Genomic DNA, 21,493 nt, shown 5'->3' on the forward strand with positions numbered 1-21,493 from the left:
TCACACAATAAACTCTGCAGTTTGGGTGAGTTTTTTTTTTTTTAACACAAGGATGTGCATACCTTTGTCCTTCACATTAATTCAAAATGTGTCATATATTTGGGTGTTTGTGGAATATTTTTGGAAACAAAATGTAAACTGTGCTGTTGCAGGTCTTAACCTGGCATTGTTGGCATTATTATAATATACAGTCTTAAGCGTTTTTAATAAGATAACAGATTTAGTATTATGAACAGCCTCAACACAGTCATTGGTCAAAAATTTCATTTAGTTATAGAATTACATTTTATGTGTGATTTTATAAGTGTGAATCACATTTAAATTTTTTTGAAATGTTCAAATTTATTGGAGTCTGACCATTATTTATTTGAGGTATTATTTAATTATATTTTAGCTCTCTAACCTGAGAGAAGCTCATCAGCATCTTCATACCCAGAATGCATTTCTTCAGAGATGAGACTCCCTGTTAAAGAAGAGTAGAAAAGTCAGAAACATGTAACAGACTGAATCCTCATTTCCTTTGGATCATGAATCCTTTACATTCTTTGGCAAGTGACTGATGCATGCTTTATTATGTGTGTCTGTGTAGGAATTTTTGAAAGGCAAAGCTCAGCGAGAGGAGGCTCTGAAAAAATATAAGGAGAAGAAAATAGCCACATATCAGTTGTTGAAAAGAAAAACCAAGAAAGGTCAGCCCAACCTCAATCTGCATATGGAGATTTTGCTGCAAAAGATTCTGTTTGCTGTAACCTGCACAGGTAAGTCCAGCGTGCTCTTTGTGGGAGCAGTCAGTGTGGTTTTTCAGGGAGAGAGGACAGTCCCACAGGTGAATCTCATTCCCTCTGCACTCGACTCTGTTCAGCCACACAACACCTTCACCAGCACCAAAGACTGAATTCCCATCAGCCCTCAGTGCTGCTCCACAACCCAGCTGCCTGCAGACCACCTGAGCATCGCTGATGTCCCACTGATCATCACAGACTGAGCCCCACACAGCGTTATGATACACCTCCAGCCTCCCAGAGCACCGGCCCTCCCCTCCACTCAGTCTGAGAGGAACATGATCTAAAACACACACATCAACCAGCACTGACCAGCTTTTGCAACATTCACAACAAAACACACTCAAACTGAAGTTGGATGCCTTTAAAGCGTAATTCATTTCGGAGGTAAATAATATTTGTTAAATTATACAGATATTAATAATTATAATTAATTGACTAGGAAAATACACTGTTTACATTAACAATTAACACCTTTGTTGTAAAAAAACAAAACAAAAAAAACTTACCTGAACACTGTCTCTGGTGAGAAGATGATGAGGTAGAACATGTCAGACGACTCTGAGAAAACTTGTGTGTCTGATCCTCTGAGAATAAAAATTAAGAACAGAAAATTTCATCGCTAATTGAAAACAAATCATTAGTGTGAAAATTGCTAAACATTTAAGCCTCACAAATAATTTTGTCCCTTCAACTTATTTCAGTAGTTTACTCACCACATTAGACATACAGTAAACAGGTATGTACAAAAAAACATGACTATTGAGATCATATTAAACCATTTAAATATCATCCTACCTGAGCATATGATTTTAGCCACTTCATATTCGTTGCATTTATTTTGTTCCCAGGGTAAAGATGGACACTGCCACAGATTTGAATCATGTGGTCGACATTTCACTTCATCCAGCCAGTTAGGAGCTGATTTCACTCTTGCTGTAGAATCAGACAAAACACCAGATCTTCCACAGTTCAGCTCTTGACAGATCAGACTCACAGTGTCTTCATCCATCTGGTTCCAGCACACATTACCCCAGGATCCATTGTAGAAAACCTCCACATTCCCTTCACAGCCTTCAGTTAACCTGATCTCTTTAAACTCTAGATGAAAAAGGTGCATTAAAACAATTCAGTTCAGGTTGTGTTAAACCTAAAATATCACCAAAATAACTGATTAATCCAAGTCTAATGCATGCTGCAAGCACAAAATGCATCTAAAACATGCATCTTTTAATGTTATTAAAATGTTTAATACATAATACCTTGGGAAACATTCATAGTAATATGACTTAATATACATGGATATTTAAAATTATTAAATAATTTACACAAAAAAAAACTAAATTTCATGTTGACATTTATTTTTTGGTAAGTAGCCACGAACTGTACAGTCAGTTATTATTGCAAAACAAACCCCATCAGTGTGATACAAGACCTCTCCACTCCTCATCACACAGGAGTTTAATAATTGCATATTTTGTGGAAAACAATAAAAACATCTTTGATAAAACATGCACACTAGTTTACTGTTTACCCGAGCACACGACTCCTACATCCTCCTTGTGTTGACAGTCATGTTTTCCCCAGCCTGGAGAAGAGCAGCTCCACAGGGACGTCTCATTCCCCTCACACGCCACATCATCCAGCCATATGGGTCCAGAACCAGGACCAAACCAGGCTGGTACCTGCTGGTTACTGAGGGCCACTCCACACTGCAGCTGTCTGCACACCACATGAGCATCTTTAATATCCCAGGAGTCATCACACACTGTCCCCCATGAGCCGCTGTGAAAAACCTCCAGCCTCCCTGCACAGTCTCCCCCAGAACCCACCAGCCTGATGGACCTGCAACCTGATATTCGGAGAATGTAAAACACATTATTGATCATGAACAACTGAAGAATCTGTCCAGATGTTGTTTTTCTCACCAAGGCAGGTGATTGACAGCTGTTGTGTGGAGCTGCAGTTGAGAGTTTGTGGAGAGCTGCAGTTCCCCAGATGAGCTTCACTCCCAGAGCACTGGAAGCCCGTCACACACTCATGACTGTGTTCAGGCCTGGATGAAGAGGAGCCGTAGAAGTTCAGCACAGAGCCACAGCCCAGCTGTCTGCAGACCACAGAGGATTCAGTGAGACTCCAGGAGTCCAGCAGAACTCTCCTCCAGACCTGATGGATGAAAACTTCCACCTCCCCCTCACACTGTCTCTCTCCAGACAACTGCACCAGACCGTCATGAAGAGCTAGAGGGGAACCTGAGTGAAAGATGTGGCATTTTATTAATATATTGCAATGTAACTTATGTATTTAACTTTTGATTTTTCAATGAAGTCCTCTCACTAGAACAGATGACTCCAACATCTCGTCTATGAGAACATTCAGCTCGACTCCATGAAGAGATGGAACATTCTGAGAGTTTTGTTTCATTCCCGTCACAATCAAACACATCAGCCCAGATTTCATCACTTCCCTCTCCAAACCAGTCTGATCCCACAACAGAGACAGCAATCCCACAATTCAGCTGTCTACAGAGGACACTGGCAGCTCTCATATCCCAGCATGCATCACACACTGTGCCCCATTTACTGAAGTACTGACGTTCAACTCGACCAGAACAGATGTCAGGGCCGTTTACCAGTCTGAGATCGGTGTAACCTTGACAGAGAATTGAGGGTTTAGTGAAGCAGTTTGAAATAGTTTGTAAGCAAAAGATAGATTACATTTTAATATTAAGTTATTAAATATTAAAAATACTTCTACCAGAACATGACAGTCCTACAGCATTCTCATGGGTACAGTTGTGTTTGAGAGAAGATGTTGGACAGACAGATATGTAAGATTCATTTCCTCTGCACTGAATCTCTTGTGTCCACATCTGAGCATCTCCTTTGCCAAAAGCAGCTGCTCCCAGCACCTGTACAGGAGCCCCACAGTCCAGCTCTCTACACACAACCTCTGCATCCTGCTGGTCAAAGGTAGCGTCACACACTGAAAGTCGTGTGTTCGCATGAAGTATCTCTAATCTCCCAGAGCAGCGAGAACCTCCAACCAGCCTGACACCTAGAAAGATGGGTATTTATAACTTTCAGATTTTCTAATTGTGATCCTCACAAGCATGCTAACACATAAGTAATTATGATGTACAAAAATAATCATTAGGCCATCTTATTGGCAAACTTATATCAGGATTGAAATACAATATTAAGTAAAAATTTGCATTCATCTTGGTATTCGAAAACATAAATTGCACATTAGAACAGTAGTGGGGGTTTTTTTAAAGAAAGAAAAAGAAAAAAAGAACAGTAGTGGCTTATGACCACATAGCCAGGGCAGATAGTGAAAAAACACATGCGCTGTTATTTCATGCCTTTTTTTCTCTCTTTTTTTTTTTACATAAAATATGTTCAGAAATGTGATTTTGACTTGATATTGTATAGATATTGAATTGATATTGTTTCCGACACGACTACACACAAGAGATGTTTGGAGTGATAAAGACCCCAACTGACAACAATTAATTTTCACATGCTTTGTCTCTGTTTATAATGAAGGTATAATTCATCAATAAAAAATGTCCACAAACGACACACACAATATCTTTCTCTTCTTCTCGCTCTTTCACTCACACACACATAACCCTAACCCTACCCCTAAACTTACCCATCACAGAAAACTTTCAGCATTTTTAGATTTTCTAAAAAAAAAAAACTGTTTAGTACATTTTTTAAACCATTTGGTTGAGGACACAGGAAGTGTGTTAGCATTGTAATAACTATGTCATAATACACATTTGTGTCCTCATTAGCCATATAAACCTGTACACACACACTCAATTCAATTCAGTTCAATTCAATTCAAAAAGCTTTACTGGCAAGACTGTAATTAATACAATATTGCCAAAGCGTAGAATAATGTATTTCATCACATGAATAAATAAATACATTCATTCATTCATAAATAAAATAAATTAATTAAAATAAATAAATAAACAAAGCAGGGCCCGTATTCACAAAACATTTTATCTTACCACTAAGAGTTCTCCGAAATAACAGTAAAAAAAAAAAATACCATTAAATACCATTCACAAAGCTGTTGAGACAAACTTTTACTAAGGAATAGAGAGAAGTCTTAAGCTAAGAGTAAGGGTGGGGTTGACCTCGTTGCTGAAGATGATGTCAGCATGCTTACTAATTATGCATGGGGTGGGGGTCTCTCTCAGAGATTTATTCAAAGAAATATTGTAGAGCACAATATTATGTTGCCATATTTAAATAAAGGTTTACAAATAAAAATGTTAATTGCCACGTTCAAATACAATTTTAAACAAGTATAGTGCATATGTTGCAGCCTGATACTACAATTGTTTAAAAAAAAAAATTCTCATTAATCTACACTCTGTACCTCATAATGACAAAGTGAAAATATAATTTTTGAAATGTCTATAAATTTATTAAAAAGAAAAAACTGAAATATCACATTTACATAAGTATTCAGCAAAAACTTGAAATTTAGCTCAGGTGCCTCCCATTTCTTTTAATCATTGCTGAGATGTTTCTACACCTTGATTGGAGTCCACCTGTGGTAAATTAAATCGATTGGACATGATTTGGAAAGGCACACACCTCTCTATTAAAGGCCTTTACAGCTGACAATGCATATCAGAGCGAAAACTAAGCCATGAGGTCAAAGAAAAAAAGAACTGCCTGCAGAGCTAAGAGACAGGACTGTATCGAGGCACAGATCAGGGGAAGGCTACAAAAAAAATTCTGCTGCACTGAAGGTTCCCAAGAGCACAGCGCCTTCCATCATTTTCAAATGAAAGAAGTTTGGCACAACCAGGACTCTTCAAAGAGCTGGTCGCCCAGACAAACTGAGCAATTGATGGAGAAGGGCCTTGTCTAGACTGGTGACCAAGAACCTGATGGTTAAGCTCCATTATCATATAAGCAGATGGGAGAAACCTACAGAAGGACAAACATCACTGCAATACAATCCTCTCCTCAGTGAAGACACGTGAAAACACACTTGGAAATTGAAAAACAGCACCTAAAGGACCCTCAGACTCTGAGTAACAAGATTATCTGGTCTGAGGAACCTCAAATCTAAGCATCATGTTTGAAGGAAACCAGCTCTGCTCATCACCTGCAGAGTACCATCCCAAAAGTAAAGTGTCCTGGTAGCAGCTGTGGGACTGTTTTTCAGTGGCAGGGACTGGGAGACTGGTCAGGATTGAGGGAACGCTGAATGGAGCAAAGTACAGAGTTATCCTCAATGAAAACCTGTTCCACCGCACTCAGGACCTCAGACTGGGCAGAAGGTTCACCTTCCAGCATGACAATGACCCTAAGCACATAGTCAAGGTAACACAGGAGTGGCTTAGGGACAACTATGTGAATGTCCTAGAGTGGCCCAGCCAGAGCCCTGACTTGAACCCTATCAAACATCTCTGGAGAGACCTTAAAATGGCTGGTCCCCTCCCCATCTAACCTGACCACGCTTGAGAGGATTTGCAAAGAATAATGGCAGAAAATCCGCCAATCCAGGTGTGCAAAGCTTGTTGCGTCATACCCAAAAAGACTCGAGGCTGTAATTGCTGCCAAACGTGCTTCAACTAAGTACTGAGTAAAGGGTTGGAATACTTATGTCAATGTGATATTTCAGTCAGAATATTTTCAGTCAGACATTTATAAAATTCTGTTTTCACTTTGTCATTATGAGGTACGGAGTGTAAATTAATGAGAAAAAAAAACGAATTTAAACAATTGTAGTATCAGGCTGCAACATAACAAAATTGAAAAAAGTGAAGGGGGTCTGAATACTTTCTGAATGCACTGTATATGTTCAGCTATTTGTCAGCCTCTTACATGTATGCTTCTCGTAAACAATTAGTGAATGCATATAAACAGCCTTTTAATTAACAGAGTAGAATAATAATGGCTGATAGTAAGACATGCAAACGTAAAAGAAAACAAAACTGGACGGAAGAACAGCTGTTACTTCTTGCCCAACTGGTTAAAACAAGGATATAATCAAAGGAAAATTTGAAGTTGGGATAACCTTCAAAACGCGATACCTTTTTAAAAGCTCATTATCGTCTGTATAAAATGTTTACTTTCTGAGGCAGATTACTGGCAACAGCAATTTTAGGATAGTTTGTAGTTTGGTCTTACTGACTTAGGAGTCCTTTTCACTACTCCTAACGTTTCACAGATTTAGGAGCTAGTTTTAGCGCTAAAACGCTTTGTGAAATACTCTTAGAGCAAAAATTTAGGAGTCCTAAATTTAGGACTGACACGCCCATTATTTTTAAGATTTTCTCCTAAATCAGCGAGTTATGAGTTACTTTTAGCCTTAAGATGTTTTGTGAATACGGGCCCAGATCTCAAAAACATCACGCAACAACTCAAACATCACACAATTCTGCCTTAAGACTTCAATGGCACTCTAATGATGACTAGCATATTGTTAATTTTTCTAATATTTTTATTTTATTTATTTTTGGACATTTACATGAACTATTTTTATGTCTGGCTTATGAGAACCAAGTTGTTTGGTTGCCAATTTGTCTTGAATTTGCAATTGCTCAAATTGAGTTTGCAATGAAATGAAAAGCTGTTGCACACTCATTAATGCTCATTGCTCACCAGGTTGTGGGGCAGTTGTGATCTGATGGTTAGAGAGTCAGATCTGCAACTCGAAGGTTGTGGGGCAGTTGTGATCTGATGGTTAGAGAGTCAGAACCAAGTTGTTTGGTTGCCAATTTGTCTTGAATTTGCAATTGCTCAAATTGAGTTTGCAATGAAATGAAAAGCTGTTGCACACTCATTAATGCTCATTGCTCACCAGGTTGTGGGGCAGTTGTGATCTGATGGTTAGAGAGTCAGACCTGCAACTCGAAGGTTGTGGGGCAGTTGTGATCTGATGGTTAGAGAGTCAGACCTGCAACTCGAAGGTTGTGGGTTTGATTCTCAGTACTGGCAGGAAATGTAGGTGGGGAGCGAATGAACAACGTTCTTTTGCACACTCAATACAATATGAGGTGCCTTTGAGCAAGTAACTGCAGCAAAAATGGCTGCCCACTGCTCCGGGTGTGTGTCCACGGCTTTAGTGTGTGTGTGTGTGTGTGTGTAATACTCAATGCTGTGTGTGTGCACTAACTTGTATGGGATAAATTCAGAGGACAAATTCTGAATATGGGTTACCCTCCCGTCACTTCAAGCACCATTGTTTGTCTAGGAGAGCTTACCAGAGCAGATGACCCCAGCATCATCAGCATGATTAGCCGTATGTTTTCCCCAGTTATGTGATCCACAGTCCTTCAGTGCAGATTCTTCTCCATTACACATCACATCAATAATCCAGACTGGTCCTTTCCCCTGGCCAAAGTGGGCATGCTTAGGTGCAGCTACAGCCTCTCCACAGCCCAGCTCTCTACACACCACTGCAGCATCAGCCAAATCCCAACCGAGGTCACCTACTGTTCCCCAACGACCATCATGAAAAACCTCCACTCTACCAGCACAGGAACTACCACCACCATCTAATCTTAATGTTTCTGAAAGAGAGGACATACACAAGAAATAAGGAGAAAGAGAGGAAATAAATTTCGCATGACACTATAAATGGTTTGTTATGCTTTGAATCAAAGTCGTTTTGTGTTTGCCTACCAGCACACACCACTCCCGTATTATAGTTATGGGAACAATTGCTGTGTGAAGATGATACTGGACAGAGAGCAAACTGATATTCATTTCCTCTGCACTGAATCTCTTGTGTCATCATCTGAGCGTCTCCTTTGCCAAAAGCAGCTGCTCCCAGCACCTGTACAGGAGCCCCACAGCCCAGCTCTCTACACACAACCTCTGCATCCTGCTGGTCAAAGGCAGCATCACACACTGTGTGCCATGTGTTCCCATGAGGCACCTCTAACCTCCCAGAGCAGAGAGAACCTCCAACCAGCCTGATGCCTGAAATTATAGTGATGACAAACCATTTAAAACATCGTAACATAAAACATGTTACAGTGTGGGAAAACTGTTAGTTAATAGTTCATATATTTTCCCTAATCTAAAGTGTTACCAATGTTACATATGAAATTAAATCAAGTCTGTTGATTCAGGTCATGCATGTACTGTTATTAAACATGTATTAACCCAATCACAATTCAAATCATAAACCAACATTTTTACTTCAAATTTGTTTGAAATTTGTTATTGTCATGTACTGTAGATCTTTTATATGTACAACTTCTATTGAGTGTGGTGATCCTAGATTGATCAAATGTTCAGCGAATTTTCCCACAGGTCAACACTAATTGGTTGATGGTTCTCTCACCCAGTATTACATCACTCCTTAGTCGAATGGTTCGAAATCTAATTTTGAAACTCTTCTTAGTACATGCATGTTTTTAATATAGTTAGTAATGGTGCTTTTGATGATGAAAGCTAGACAGAAAATCAACCTACCTGAGCAAATAACTCCAACATCTTCATTATGCTTACAGTTATGGTTACCCATTGTTGCTTTTGGGCATTTGAATATTGAGGACTCCAACCCTCTACATCTCACATTATCCATCCATATTTTTCCTGATCCTGGTCCAAAGTAAGCAACACGCATTATATTTGAAGTATCACCACAGCCCAGCTCTCTACACACGACTGCAGTGTTTGCCAAATACCAGTAATCATCACACACGGTTCCCCATTCTTTTTTATAATAAACCTCCACCCTACCAGCACAGGAATTACTACCATCCACCAGCCTCACATTACCTGTAGACAAGATATAGCAAGATGTACATCAAATGTATATGTGAGACGATGGACATCAACATACAGTATATTGAGAAAGAGAGGAATAGAGAAAATGACCATGAGAGAAGGAAATTCACTTCTATATTAATGCAAATATTACACATACACAAATCGAACTATAAATTATATTATGACGAATTCATAACACTATAACAGAGTCAATCACTGCATAACATGAACACAAACCCTGAATGTGTACGTACCAGCTGCAGTAAGTCTGATCAGAGAAGACAAAAAAATGAGAGTTAGATAACGCTCCATCTTTACTGATTATTCACTCTGATCAACTCAGAACTAACAGGTTCATGAGAGACAGAGACAGAAGTCTTCACAACCACTAAACAAGAAGCCAATCAAAGACACTTTTACCTTATTAGACAGAAGAGAGGAAATCATCAAAAAGTTTCATTGACAAATCAGAAGACGTATTTATGATTCTCACCATATTTATTAAAAGCACGCTTCATTGTTGAATAAAGCCTTTGTCAAGTTTGGGCTGACACTGAGGCTGAGAATCCTGAGATAACTTGACAGACAGTATTTAAATAGCATTGAGTCATTAATCAAATATGTAATAGAATTACTAATTACATATATAGCCCTATATTCTTTAAAAAGGATTTGCTGTGCAGTCAGCTTGATGGTGTTCCCAAAATATATCATCTAACCTGAGAGAAGCTCATCAGTGTTTTCATATCCAGAATGCAGTTCTTCAGAGATGAGACTCCCTGTTAAAGGAGATCAGAACAGTCAGAAACACGTTCATCATTACAAACAGACTGAATCCTTATTTCCTTAGGATCATAAAATATTGTGGATAGATAGTCTCTGTGGTTTTCTGTCAGGAATTCTGTGAAGCAGGAGGTTTAACAGGACTAATAATAAAGGAACATCAACTGTCTGACAGACTATTAATGGTATTAAATGAGATTCATGGCTCATGTTTCACCCCTCTGAGTGAAGTGATTGTGTCTGTGCTGAATCTCCTCATAAACAGCCTCAGTCGTCATCCTGTGTCTCCTCTTAGAGAGAGCTGTGAGTGTAGACAGACAAACCTGCTGTCAGTTCACAACACATGACTGATCACACACTGAATAAGACACAATATGACAGTCTCTGGATCTCTCCTACCTCTCCTCATCACTCTGTTCTGCTGAATCAGTATAAGCAGTGGCACTAAGAGCAGTAAGAGCACAACTCCCAGAACAATCACAAGCACTGGGGGGAGGGGGGGGAGACGCTGCTAGAGGAGTTTGTGGAGGAGAGACTGATGTTGAGCGCACTGGAGGAGAAACTGTTGTTGTGGCAGGAGTACTGGTCATTGATAAATTTGTGAAAACGGACACAAACACATTCAAAATCACACTCTAAAAACTGCTGGGTTGTTTCAACCCAACTTTGGGTCAAATATGGACTAACCCAGCTGTTGGGTTAAATTTTTTAATTACATTTTTAACCCAAAAGATGGGTTAGTCCATATTTGACCCAAAGTTGGGTTGAATCAGCCCAGCATTTTTTAGAGTGCATGATTATCCTGAATACTCAAAGGGTATAGAACAGAAAATAATTAATCTAAAATTTTTCCTGTGACCTGCACAGGCAAGTCCAGCGTGCTCTTTTTGGGAGCAGTCAGTGTGGTTTTTCAGGGAGAGAGGACAGTCCCACAGGTGAATCTCATTCCCTCTGCACTCGACTCTGTTCAGCCACACAACACCTTCACCAGCACCAAAGACTGAATTCCCATCAGCCCTCAGTGCTGCTCCACAACCCAGCTGCCAGCAGACCACCTGAGCATCTCTGATGTCCCACTGATCATCACAGACTGAGCCCCACACAGCATTATGATACACCTCCAGCCTCCCAGAGCACCGGCCCTCTCCTCCACTCAGTCTGAGAGGAACATGATCTAAAACACACACATCAACCAGCACTGACCAGCTTCAGCACAACATTTACAACAAAACACACTGAAACTGAATGCATTTCTTTACATAATTTATTAGGAATATAAGGCATACATTAACTAAAATTTAACAAATTTGTTGTCAAAAACTTACTTGAACACTGTTTCTGTTGAGGAGATGGAAAGACAAAGCATGTCAGATGACTCAGAGGAGACTCATGATACTCCTCCTCTGAGATTAAAACATGAAGAGAACATTAGGATAAAAGACACATACTGTAACATATCACGTTGAAACACATCAGTGTGAAAATATATCATTTATGCCTCAAATCATTAATTTAATTCCTTTAGCTCAGGTTTCTTTTTATGAAGTATTAGTTTACTCACCACATTTGATATAAACACTGGGCCTCACTCATGAAACATTTGTAAATAAATGAGTAAATTCTGAGTAATTTGCGAGTAAAACAGACCTTCCCGAAAACTCTCCTCTGGATTCACAAACGCTTCTTAAACATCAGATTTAATAGTTAAACATGTGTATGTGAATGAATTCCAATCATTCGTAAATAGGGCGCTCGTGCACACTCATTCACAAATATAGCTGCAAGCAGAGATCTCGGGCCCAAGCCCCCAGAGCCAATGCCATCCCGGTGGCTTTAGGGAAACTGTGCACGGTGGGAAATAAGCAGTTAGAGCAGACAAATATCAAAGGACTAAGTCAAAGTCATTTAAATAAGCCACATTTACTGCACCCAGCTGTTGTCAGTATGACTGATAACCACAACAGTCACATTCATGAGGTGATGTACATTCAGATGAATGTCATGTCACAGGATGTCATAGGTCAGTATCAAATGAGTGTCAAATTATTTGCAGCACAAAAAATTATAAATCCACATGTATGTATCTTTAGATCTTTTTATGTTGTAACTAACATAATTATTAATCTAATTACATAAAATTATTTTTGTCCCTAAAACTAACAGGTATTTCTTAAGCTGTAATGCAGGCAAAATCACACAGATATAAATGAATAGACCTTTAAACCATGAAGAGTTTAAATAGACCCTCTTGCTCTCTCTCTCTCTCTCTCTCTCTCTCTCTCTCACCCAAACACCTACCCACCCCCACACTCAACACACACCCACCCCCCAACCCCACACACAGAGAGGTAGAATGAGATCAGATGTCTGAAAGTTTTACAATAGAGCATTGTAAATTCATAAAACTAAGCATGTTTCCTCAGAATGACTTGCTCTCCATAAGTAAACAGTTTTAAAGAGTTTGGATAATGCACTTTAAAGATATAAAAAAATACTGTTTTTACTGTCACTTTAATAAATCACCATGGCAACACCGTTCAAGATATCCCAATTCTGTTTGCAATTTAAGTTTCTCAATGTTTTGCAATCATGTTGACAAAGTTTGGTGTAAATTCCATGATTTTCATAGGACTAGTATGCATTAATTCACAGCTTGATTTTTCCAAAAATCCACATTCAAATAAAAATATCTCACTTCCTGTTGGTCGTAGCTAATGACTGTAAATTAGAAAGTTGTCTGGCTTTATGAGAACAATATATAGGCCGAGTTTGGTGACTGTAGAAAAAATTAACCCCCACACTTTTGTCAAAAGGTGGCGCTATAGAGTGATTTATCAATGATCCCTTCATAGTTTTACATCGGCCATATTTTTACCTTATTCTGATGAAGTTTGAAGCAAATCGGGTAAATATAAGAGGGTGCATTCAAAGCGTTTGAAAAACTAACACACTTCCTGCTGCCAGTTGGTGGCGCTATGACCGAAACTCATTATAGTCACATGTATGTGATCGGACTCCTTGAACAAATAAACTGCTGAAGTTTGTTCAAAATCAGACGAAATATGCAAAAGTTATTAGACACTTCCTGTTTCTCATTTCTCACCATAATTTCAGCTCCTCGCCACGGCCAAACCGTTCGAGATATCACAATTTAGCATCCCCAATGTCTTGAGGTCATGCTGACCGAGTTTGGTGGCAATCGGGTAAAATACCTAGGACGAGTATATCAAATTCTAGTGCATGCGATTTTCACAAAATCCTGAATAACCAACTTCCTGTTGGGCGGAGCCTATGACATGCAGTGTGTAAGTTGTTTGGCTCGATGAGATCTATATGTATACATGCAAGTGTGTATGATTTATGGGCCTCCGTATTTCAGGGGGTGCTGTAGAGCCACTCTGCCACGCCCGTGTATCAGTCTCTACCCGGCCCTAATGGCCGCAGATACCAAGGTTTTTGAGCATGTTAAGGGCCCCAAAAACCTTGACAAAAATAAAAACTAAGAAATATAGCTGCAAGCAGCGATGGCGGGCCCAAGCCATCAGTGCAAAAGCTACCCCGGTTGCACCAGGAAAACTGTGCAAAGCGGGCACATGCATTTACGGTAACCCTCTGTCAGTCTGGTTTTAAAGGTGTCATATGATGCGATTTCAAGTTTTCCTTTCTCTTTGGAGTGTTACAAGCTGTTTGTGAATAGATAAGATCCCTAAAGTTGCAAAGACTAAAGTCTCAAACCCAAAGAGATATTCTTTATAAAAGGACGAGGACTGTTAACTGGGAGAGTAGCCTACAATGCCGGTTTTCTAACAAATAATGCTGACTCACAGCCTGTAAGTACGTTTCCATATTTAAAGATTTTGCCACTGACGATTCAAACACGAGTTTTGAGCAGTGTAGAGTAGCACTTGTTGTTTGTACGCGTAAAAAGACAGTATAAGTCATTATAATCAGTAATTATGTCCCCACTGGATGCTACAAATGCCTCGTTTGTAATGGGTTTTATTGGTTTTGTCTCGTCGCACCGGGACACGGCATCACAGTATGGTAAGAGCCGTAACATTTCCGTCACACGCTTGAAGGATTCAGCCAATCACAACACACTGGATAGCTGGCCAATCAGTGTACACCTCGCTTTTCAAAACGATAAGCTTTGTAAAAATTGACGCGTTTCAGAAAGGCGGGGCATAGAGGAGAAACAATAATGTACAGTATGTGGAAAATAATGTTTTTTGAACCTTAAACTGCATAAACACATTTCATTACACCAAATACACAAAATAATGTTCTTTTTTAGCAACGTCATATTAACCCTTTAAGGGATAAAGCAATGAAAGGGTTACTCTATAACTTTAAGATTTCGAAACACACACACAGATAAAAAAGTTGTACAAATATATTGTTCATTGTTAGTCCATGTTAGTTATTGCATTAACTTATGTTAACAAATGAGACCTTATTGAAAAGTGTTACCAAAACCTTTACTTATCTATAAGCATTTTTTTAGCGATTTTAAGGATCTATAAGCATTTGTGAAATAATTTTGCCTGCATTTTGCAGCTTAGTATTACAGACAAAATCACAGATATAAATGAATAGACTTTTAAACCTAGAGTGTAAAATAGACTCTCTCTCTCTCTCTCTCTCTCTCTCTCTCTCTCTCTCTCCCCCACACACACACACACACACACACGAAGAGAACAATATATACAACTTTTGTAACACTTTACAATAAGGTTTTAGTTGTTAACTTTAAATAACTATGTTAGTTAACATGAACAATATTTAAATAGCATTTATGAATCTAAGTTAATATGTTCAAAATTAACTACTACATTATTAATTAAAATGTATAGTTAATGTATAATGTTAATGTCTGTAACTTGTAACTCCCCTGAGGATTTTAAAAGTTTATCAGTGCGTCATGTATTCGCTCCGATAAAGACTGTCATTTTCTTCTTAAGAAAAAAATTAAGATGTTCTTAGGAATATATTTGAGAACTTAAGAATTTTTCAAGAATTTCACTTAAGAACATTCTTACGAACTTCATGGAATTTATCTTATCTTATCTTATCTTATTTCTTAAGAAGATTTTCGTGAGTCCGGCCCCAAGTGTACATTTCTTTTGTACCAACTAACATTTTGAAAATACGAACACTTTCATGAATCCGAAAATTTACGTCAGAACAGCTTTATGAACAATTTACACAAATTCGTTCTGCTCGTGTTTCATGAATGAGGCCCAATGTGTTTAAAGAAGCATGGCTAAGACATTATACATCATTTAAATGTCATACTACCTGAGCAGGGGATTTTGGCCACTTCATCTCTACTGCAGTCATTCAGTCCCCAGGGTGAAGATGGACACTGCCATAAAGTGGAATCATGTTGTCGACATTTAAATTTATCAAGCCAGTTATGAGGCTTCAGTCCCTCTGAATTACTGGGTTCACTGCCAGATCTTCCACAGTTCAGCTCTTGACAGATCAGACTCATTGTGTCTCTGTCCATCTGGTTCCAGCACACATTACCCCAGGATCCATTGTAGAAAACCTCCACATTCCCTTCACAGCCTTCAGTTAACCTGATCTCTTAAACTCTAGATGGAAAGGATGTGCATTAAAGCAACTGCAAATCAGGTGGTGCTAAATTTGAAATATCACCAAAATAACTGGTTAATTCGAGGCTGATTCATGCTGCCAGCACTGACAGCATCTAAAATACTATATTAGCCTAATACTATATCACTTACATAATATTGTACATGCTATCAACACTTGCAACATGCATTAGCCTTTTTTGGGGGAAAAACAAAAAATATGTTTATGGAGAACATTTCCTCTAGTGTACTGTTTACCTGAGCACACGACTCCGACATCCTCCTTGTGTTGACAGTCGTGTTTTCCCCAGCCTGGAGAAGAGCAGCTCCACAGGGACGTCTCATTCCCCTCACACTCCACCTCATCCAGCCATATGGGTCCAGAACCAGGACCAAACCAGGCTGGTACCTGCTGGTTACTGAGGGCCACTCCACACTGCAGCTGTCTGCACACCACATGGGCATCTTTAATATCCCAGGAGTCATCACACACTGTCCCCCATGAGCCGCTGTGAAAAACCTCCAGCCTCCCTGCACAGTCTCCCCCAGAACCCACCAGCCTGATGGACCCGCGACCTGATATTCAGAAAGAGAAAAACACATTATTGATCACAGACAACTGAAGAATCTGCCTAGATGTTGTACTTCTCACCAAGGCAGGTGACTGACAGCTGTTGTGTGGAGCTGCAGTTCCCCAGATGAGCTTCACTCCCACACTCTTAAAAATAAAGGTGCTTCAAGAGGTTCTTCAAGCGATGCCATAGAAGAACCATTTTTGGTTCCACAAAGAACCATTCAGTCAAAGGTTCTTTAAAGAACCATCTCTTTCTTACCTTTTTGTAATCTGAAGAACCTTATTTTGCCACAAAGAACCTTTTGTGAAACAGAAAGGTTCTTCAGATGTTAAAGGTTCTTTATGGAACCATTTAGACAAAAAGGTTCTTCTATGGCATCGTGAAGCACCTTTATTTTTAAGAGTGCAGAGCACTGGAAGCCCGTCACTCATGACTGTGTTCAGGACTGGATGAAGAGGAGCCGTAGAAGTTCAGCACAGAGCCACAGCCCAGCTGTCTGCAGACCACAGAGGATTCAGTGCGAACCGCAGACAACCACACCAGACCATCATGAAGAGTCAGAGAGGAACCTGAGTGAAAGATGTGGCATTTTATTAATATATTGAAAGCAGTTTAAGGAATTTTCAAAGGAAGTTGCTAAAGGCAGTTCGATTAGTTGCTAAAAGTGGCAAAATGACATTGTGATCTCACTGTGCGATGACATCATTACATACATGACACAAAACTGTGTAATTGTAGAACACACAATGAGATTACTCAAATTGACTGTCCTCTCAGTGAAAAATAGGTTTTGAAATATGTTAATTTAGATTTGTTCATAAAAGTAATATGTATTATTTGTAAAAGTAAAGGTAATATAAACACATTTTTATGATCAGATATTTTAATTGTTAAATAAAACATTGAATTATTGAATAGTTACACATTTTTTTAACAATTATATATTATTTATTGTCTCATTTACTAGTAAAACTACACATTCTGAACAATAATAGATTCAAGCAGTATATTTTGGTAGCTAGTTAATATGCTACACTCTAAAAGTCTGTAAAAAATGTCACAATGTATTGTGATAATATGGAATTTTCTGTATTGTTTTATCACGGGGGGGGGGGGGGGGATTACAGAAAAGTAGCTGAAATATAAGTAGCTTTAGATATAAATATTTTAATTAAACATACAAAAATACAAATAAATAGGGAAATATTAAATTATATATTAAAAAAATTAAAAAACGATACTCTATAGGATACAACTAAAAGCGCCAGTAAGTGGTGGCAAATACCTGTCTTAAGTCAGTGAGTCATTCAATCATTCATTCAAGCGATTGGTTCAAGCAGCTGATTCATTCAGAAACGAAGCAAGTGATTGCCTGTACTCGATTCGTTTAAAAACGTGGATTCATTAATGAAACACCGCTATGTGCTGATCAAAGACGCACAACAGTTCTCCTAGGGCTTTATTAGTGAAATGACTGACAATGTGTCTAAAATGTAATTATTCACACTTTTACCTTATCTTCATTTTTACGTAAAAACTGTTATGTAACCTATTTTTATGTTTCTACCAGCCAATGATGATTGTGAAAGAAAACACGCAGTGTTTGTTATAGTAACACATGCAGCTTTCACGCGCATCTGACAGAACCGCTCTATTGCTGTTAATGGTTATTTTAGCGAATAGTTTGCTCCGTAAATTTACTTCAACAGCATTAATTTGAAGAGGGTAAACTTTATCACTCGACTGAATCTACACATGCATTTTAGGTGTTCTTGCTCCGTCCAAGCAATAAATGCACGTCTTTGAATGAGCTCTGTAGCGTATTCTTCAACCGCTCAGGTAATGTCAATACAACCCATTTCAGGGGCTGCCAAAATGATATTTTAAAATCAGCCAGCCTCGAAATGCATATTGATATTTACAAGTAAATCTCCATATTATGCGTATTAATATTTACAAGTAAATCTCCATATTACGGGTAGGCTAGCCGTCTTTCGATCTGACCCCTCCTACATCTAGTTTTGACGTCCATCAGGAGGGATCAAGCCTTCTTTAGGGGGGTCAGACCCCCCCACACCCCCTCTCAGATCCTCTCACTAGAACAGATGACTCCAACATCTCGTCTATGAGAACATTCAGCTCGACTCCATGAAGAGATGGAACATTCTGAGAGTTTTGTTTCATTCCCGTCACAATCAAACACATCAGCCCAAATTTCATCACTTCCCTCTCCAAACCAGTCTGATCCCACTACAGACACAGCAATCCCACAATTTAGCTGTCTACAGAGGACACTGGCAGCCCTCATATCCCAGCATGCATCACACACTGTGCCCCATTTACTGGAGTACTGACGTTCAACTGACCAGAACAGGAGTCTGGAATGTTTACCAGCCTGAGATCAGTGTAACCTGGACAGACAGCACAGTTCTTACTAAAACCAAAGCAAACAAAACAGAACAAAACAAAACAAAACCATTTTACCTGAACATATCAGTCTTATGTCATTATATGCGTCCAGGTTATTTTAGGTGAAGTTGACAATGGACAGCGTCGAATGTCCTGCACTGAATCTCTTGTGTCCACATATGAGCGTCTCCTTTGCCAAAAGCAGCTGCTCCCAGCACCTGTACAGGAGCCCCACAGTCCATCTCTCTACACACAACCTCTGCATCCTGCTGGTCAAAGGTAGCATCACACACTGTGTACCATATGTTCTCCTGAAGTATCTAATCTCCCAGAACACAGGTGGGATCCATTAACAAGTCTGGGGTGGTGACCTGTGTTTACATGACATGAGTAAAAATCTATTTAACAAACATGTGCTGTGCTAATTATTTAATTATTGAGATTAACAACAATTCCATTAAAAAATATTTTTATAACATATAATTTAAAGAAATTGGACAGGCTTACCTGTGTATGTGACTCAGCATCTTCACCATGACCACAGTCACTAAGACCCCATCCTCTTGATCTACAGCCCTTAGTGTCGACTCTGACCCACTACAGGCTACATTATCCATCCAGACTGGTCCTGATCCAGGTCCAAAACGACTCAGAGCATCTACAGGTTCTCCACAGTCCAGCTCTCTACACACCACTGCAGCATCAGGCATACCCCAACCAATGTCACACACTGTTCCCCACTGACCTCTATGAAGAAACTCCACTCTACCAGCACAAGGAAGACTGTTACCACCAACTAACCTCACAGTCTCAAAATGTGTACAAGGAAGAGCGAAAGGGATTTAAATCACCTACAAGCAGAATATTGCAAAGTTGAGAAACATAAGATGTAAAAAAGTTAGTAAATACAAAAATGTATTACAAGATGGATGAGATAACAGATAATCCTGTCATCATTAAATTGTTAGTCTGTAGAAGCCCAAATTGTTTATAAAATTTAACTGATTATTATTGAACTAGTGTCATAAGATACAGTTTCTAGATATTACACAGGCATCTATTCAATTTCTAGTGATATGAGGCCATCATAGATAAAGTGGCTCATTCAAACATGTATAATTTCATATCTTATTGTCTATTCTGTACTTACCAGATGTGGTCAGTGATTATGGTGGAGAGTAAAATGAGTGTCAGGCATCCCTCCTTCTTCTTCTTCTGCTCCTCAAACACACTGAAGAAACTGGCTCCTGTCAGCCCCCTAAAGAGAGAGAGAGAGACTCACAGCTGCCAATGACACTCACTCTTACCTTATTAGACACAACGTTAATGCACTTAACACTTTACTTCACACCCCCAAAAATTTTGACATTTGTGATATATAAATGATAATAATCTGAAAATTTTAAAGTTATGTTCTGGGACTACAGTTCTTCTGTATTTATATTTTCACTATACTGTTATAATGTTCTAACCAAGAGCACTATAAACAGTATGTTAATACATTATAAAATGAACAGGACTCTTTGTGTACAACAAATAGAGGGCTATTCAGACAACATTTGTAAATAAATATTGGTTTCTATTCCAAAGATATATTCATTTGGCATTATATGAAAGACATAGCTGTAGATGTGTTTAACACTGTAATGTGTAATTCATCCAGCAGAAGGCAGCAAAACACTTATTGTAAAGAGGAGCAGACAAGAGTCTAGTCCTCGTGTCACCACATGAGGGAACTTTTCTCTGGTGAGCTTTTTTGTGAGAGAAAAACAGCACATTCTTTTTAATTTTTGTCTACTGCTATAATATATTCTACAACTCAGAGACAGAATAATGTAAATACACTGTAGCAGTGAGAGTGATATTTCTGGTATTTTCATTCAGTTGTATAATAACGGCATTTAAAGTAAGATTACCAGACCTCCCCGTTCTCCAGGAACAGTCTGGGTTTTTGGTGTTCTGACCCTAAATGGAGCTGTTCCTGTAAAATGTTCCTGATTTTTCAGCACGTTCAAAACAGCTGCAAAGTCTGACCACCATAGCCGAATGGTCAGGGGTGGCTTTACCACTTTGTAGGTCCTAAGCAACGTCAAGAACCCAGGCCCCCTCGGTACAAATCACGTTCCAGGGGAGGGGGGTCCCACAGGGGCCCCACACAATTGCATGGTTTGCACGATGGTTAAAACCACTACTGTTGCCGGTTACTAGAGCAATCATGCGATTATTTTTAGTTACAGAGTGAGCTGCAAGCTACATTTATTACTTGGTTACACACTGCTACTTTAGCCATGAAGAACAAAGTTAAATCCGTTAATAGCACTTCCTGTGCACTTGCGGTCTTGCAGACTTATCTAAAATCATTAAGGCATGATTGGCTGATTAGATATTTGTGTAAACGAGCAGTTTATGTGGCCAGAGAGTGTATACTGTATTAACATAGAGATAATAAAATGGAAAAAAGAAACCTGCAGCTCCATAATGTTGTTTGTCATCAATGAAGTAGATCTCATAAACTCAGTACTGCAGGTAAGGATAATTTACAAACAAAAGAATATCAAAAGTAGAAGGACATTACCATGTGTATT

At 39.0% G+C, this 21,493-nt stretch overlaps 1 protein-coding gene and 1 pseudogene across 1 annotated transcript; both read right to left on the minus strand.

Annotated features, from left to right (window-relative positions):
- Window positions 1–398: 398 nt before the first annotated feature.
- Window positions 399–9,856, minus strand: LOC107571048 (scavenger receptor cysteine-rich type 1 protein M130-like). Its single transcript, XM_016257330.1, has 12 exons — window positions 9,799–9,856; window positions 9,245–9,553; window positions 8,447–8,746; window positions 8,026–8,334; window positions 3,540–3,839; window positions 3,120–3,434; window positions 2,711–3,034; window positions 2,317–2,634; window positions 1,581–1,883; window positions 1,292–1,369; window positions 751–1,065; window positions 399–463 (listed from the first exon to the last, which is right to left on the minus strand). Exons 1-12 carry the CDS (start codon window positions 9,854–9,856, stop codon window positions 399–401), a joined length of 2,994 nt encoding a protein of 997 aa, XP_016112816.1.
- Window positions 9,857–10,258: 402 nt separating this feature from the next.
- LOC107571049 (scavenger receptor cysteine-rich type 1 protein M130-like) lies at window positions 10,259–21,198 on the minus strand (annotated as a pseudogene).
- Between the last annotated feature and the right edge of the window lie 295 nt (window positions 21,199–21,493).

The sequence above is a fragment of the Sinocyclocheilus grahami genome, unplaced genomic scaffold, assembly GCF_001515645.1.
Source record: "Sinocyclocheilus grahami isolate Dianchi unplaced genomic scaffold, SAMN03320097.WGS_v1.1 scaffold1543.1, whole genome shotgun sequence".
Classification (NCBI taxonomy): domain Eukaryota; kingdom Metazoa; phylum Chordata; class Actinopteri; order Cypriniformes; family Cyprinidae; genus Sinocyclocheilus; species Sinocyclocheilus grahami.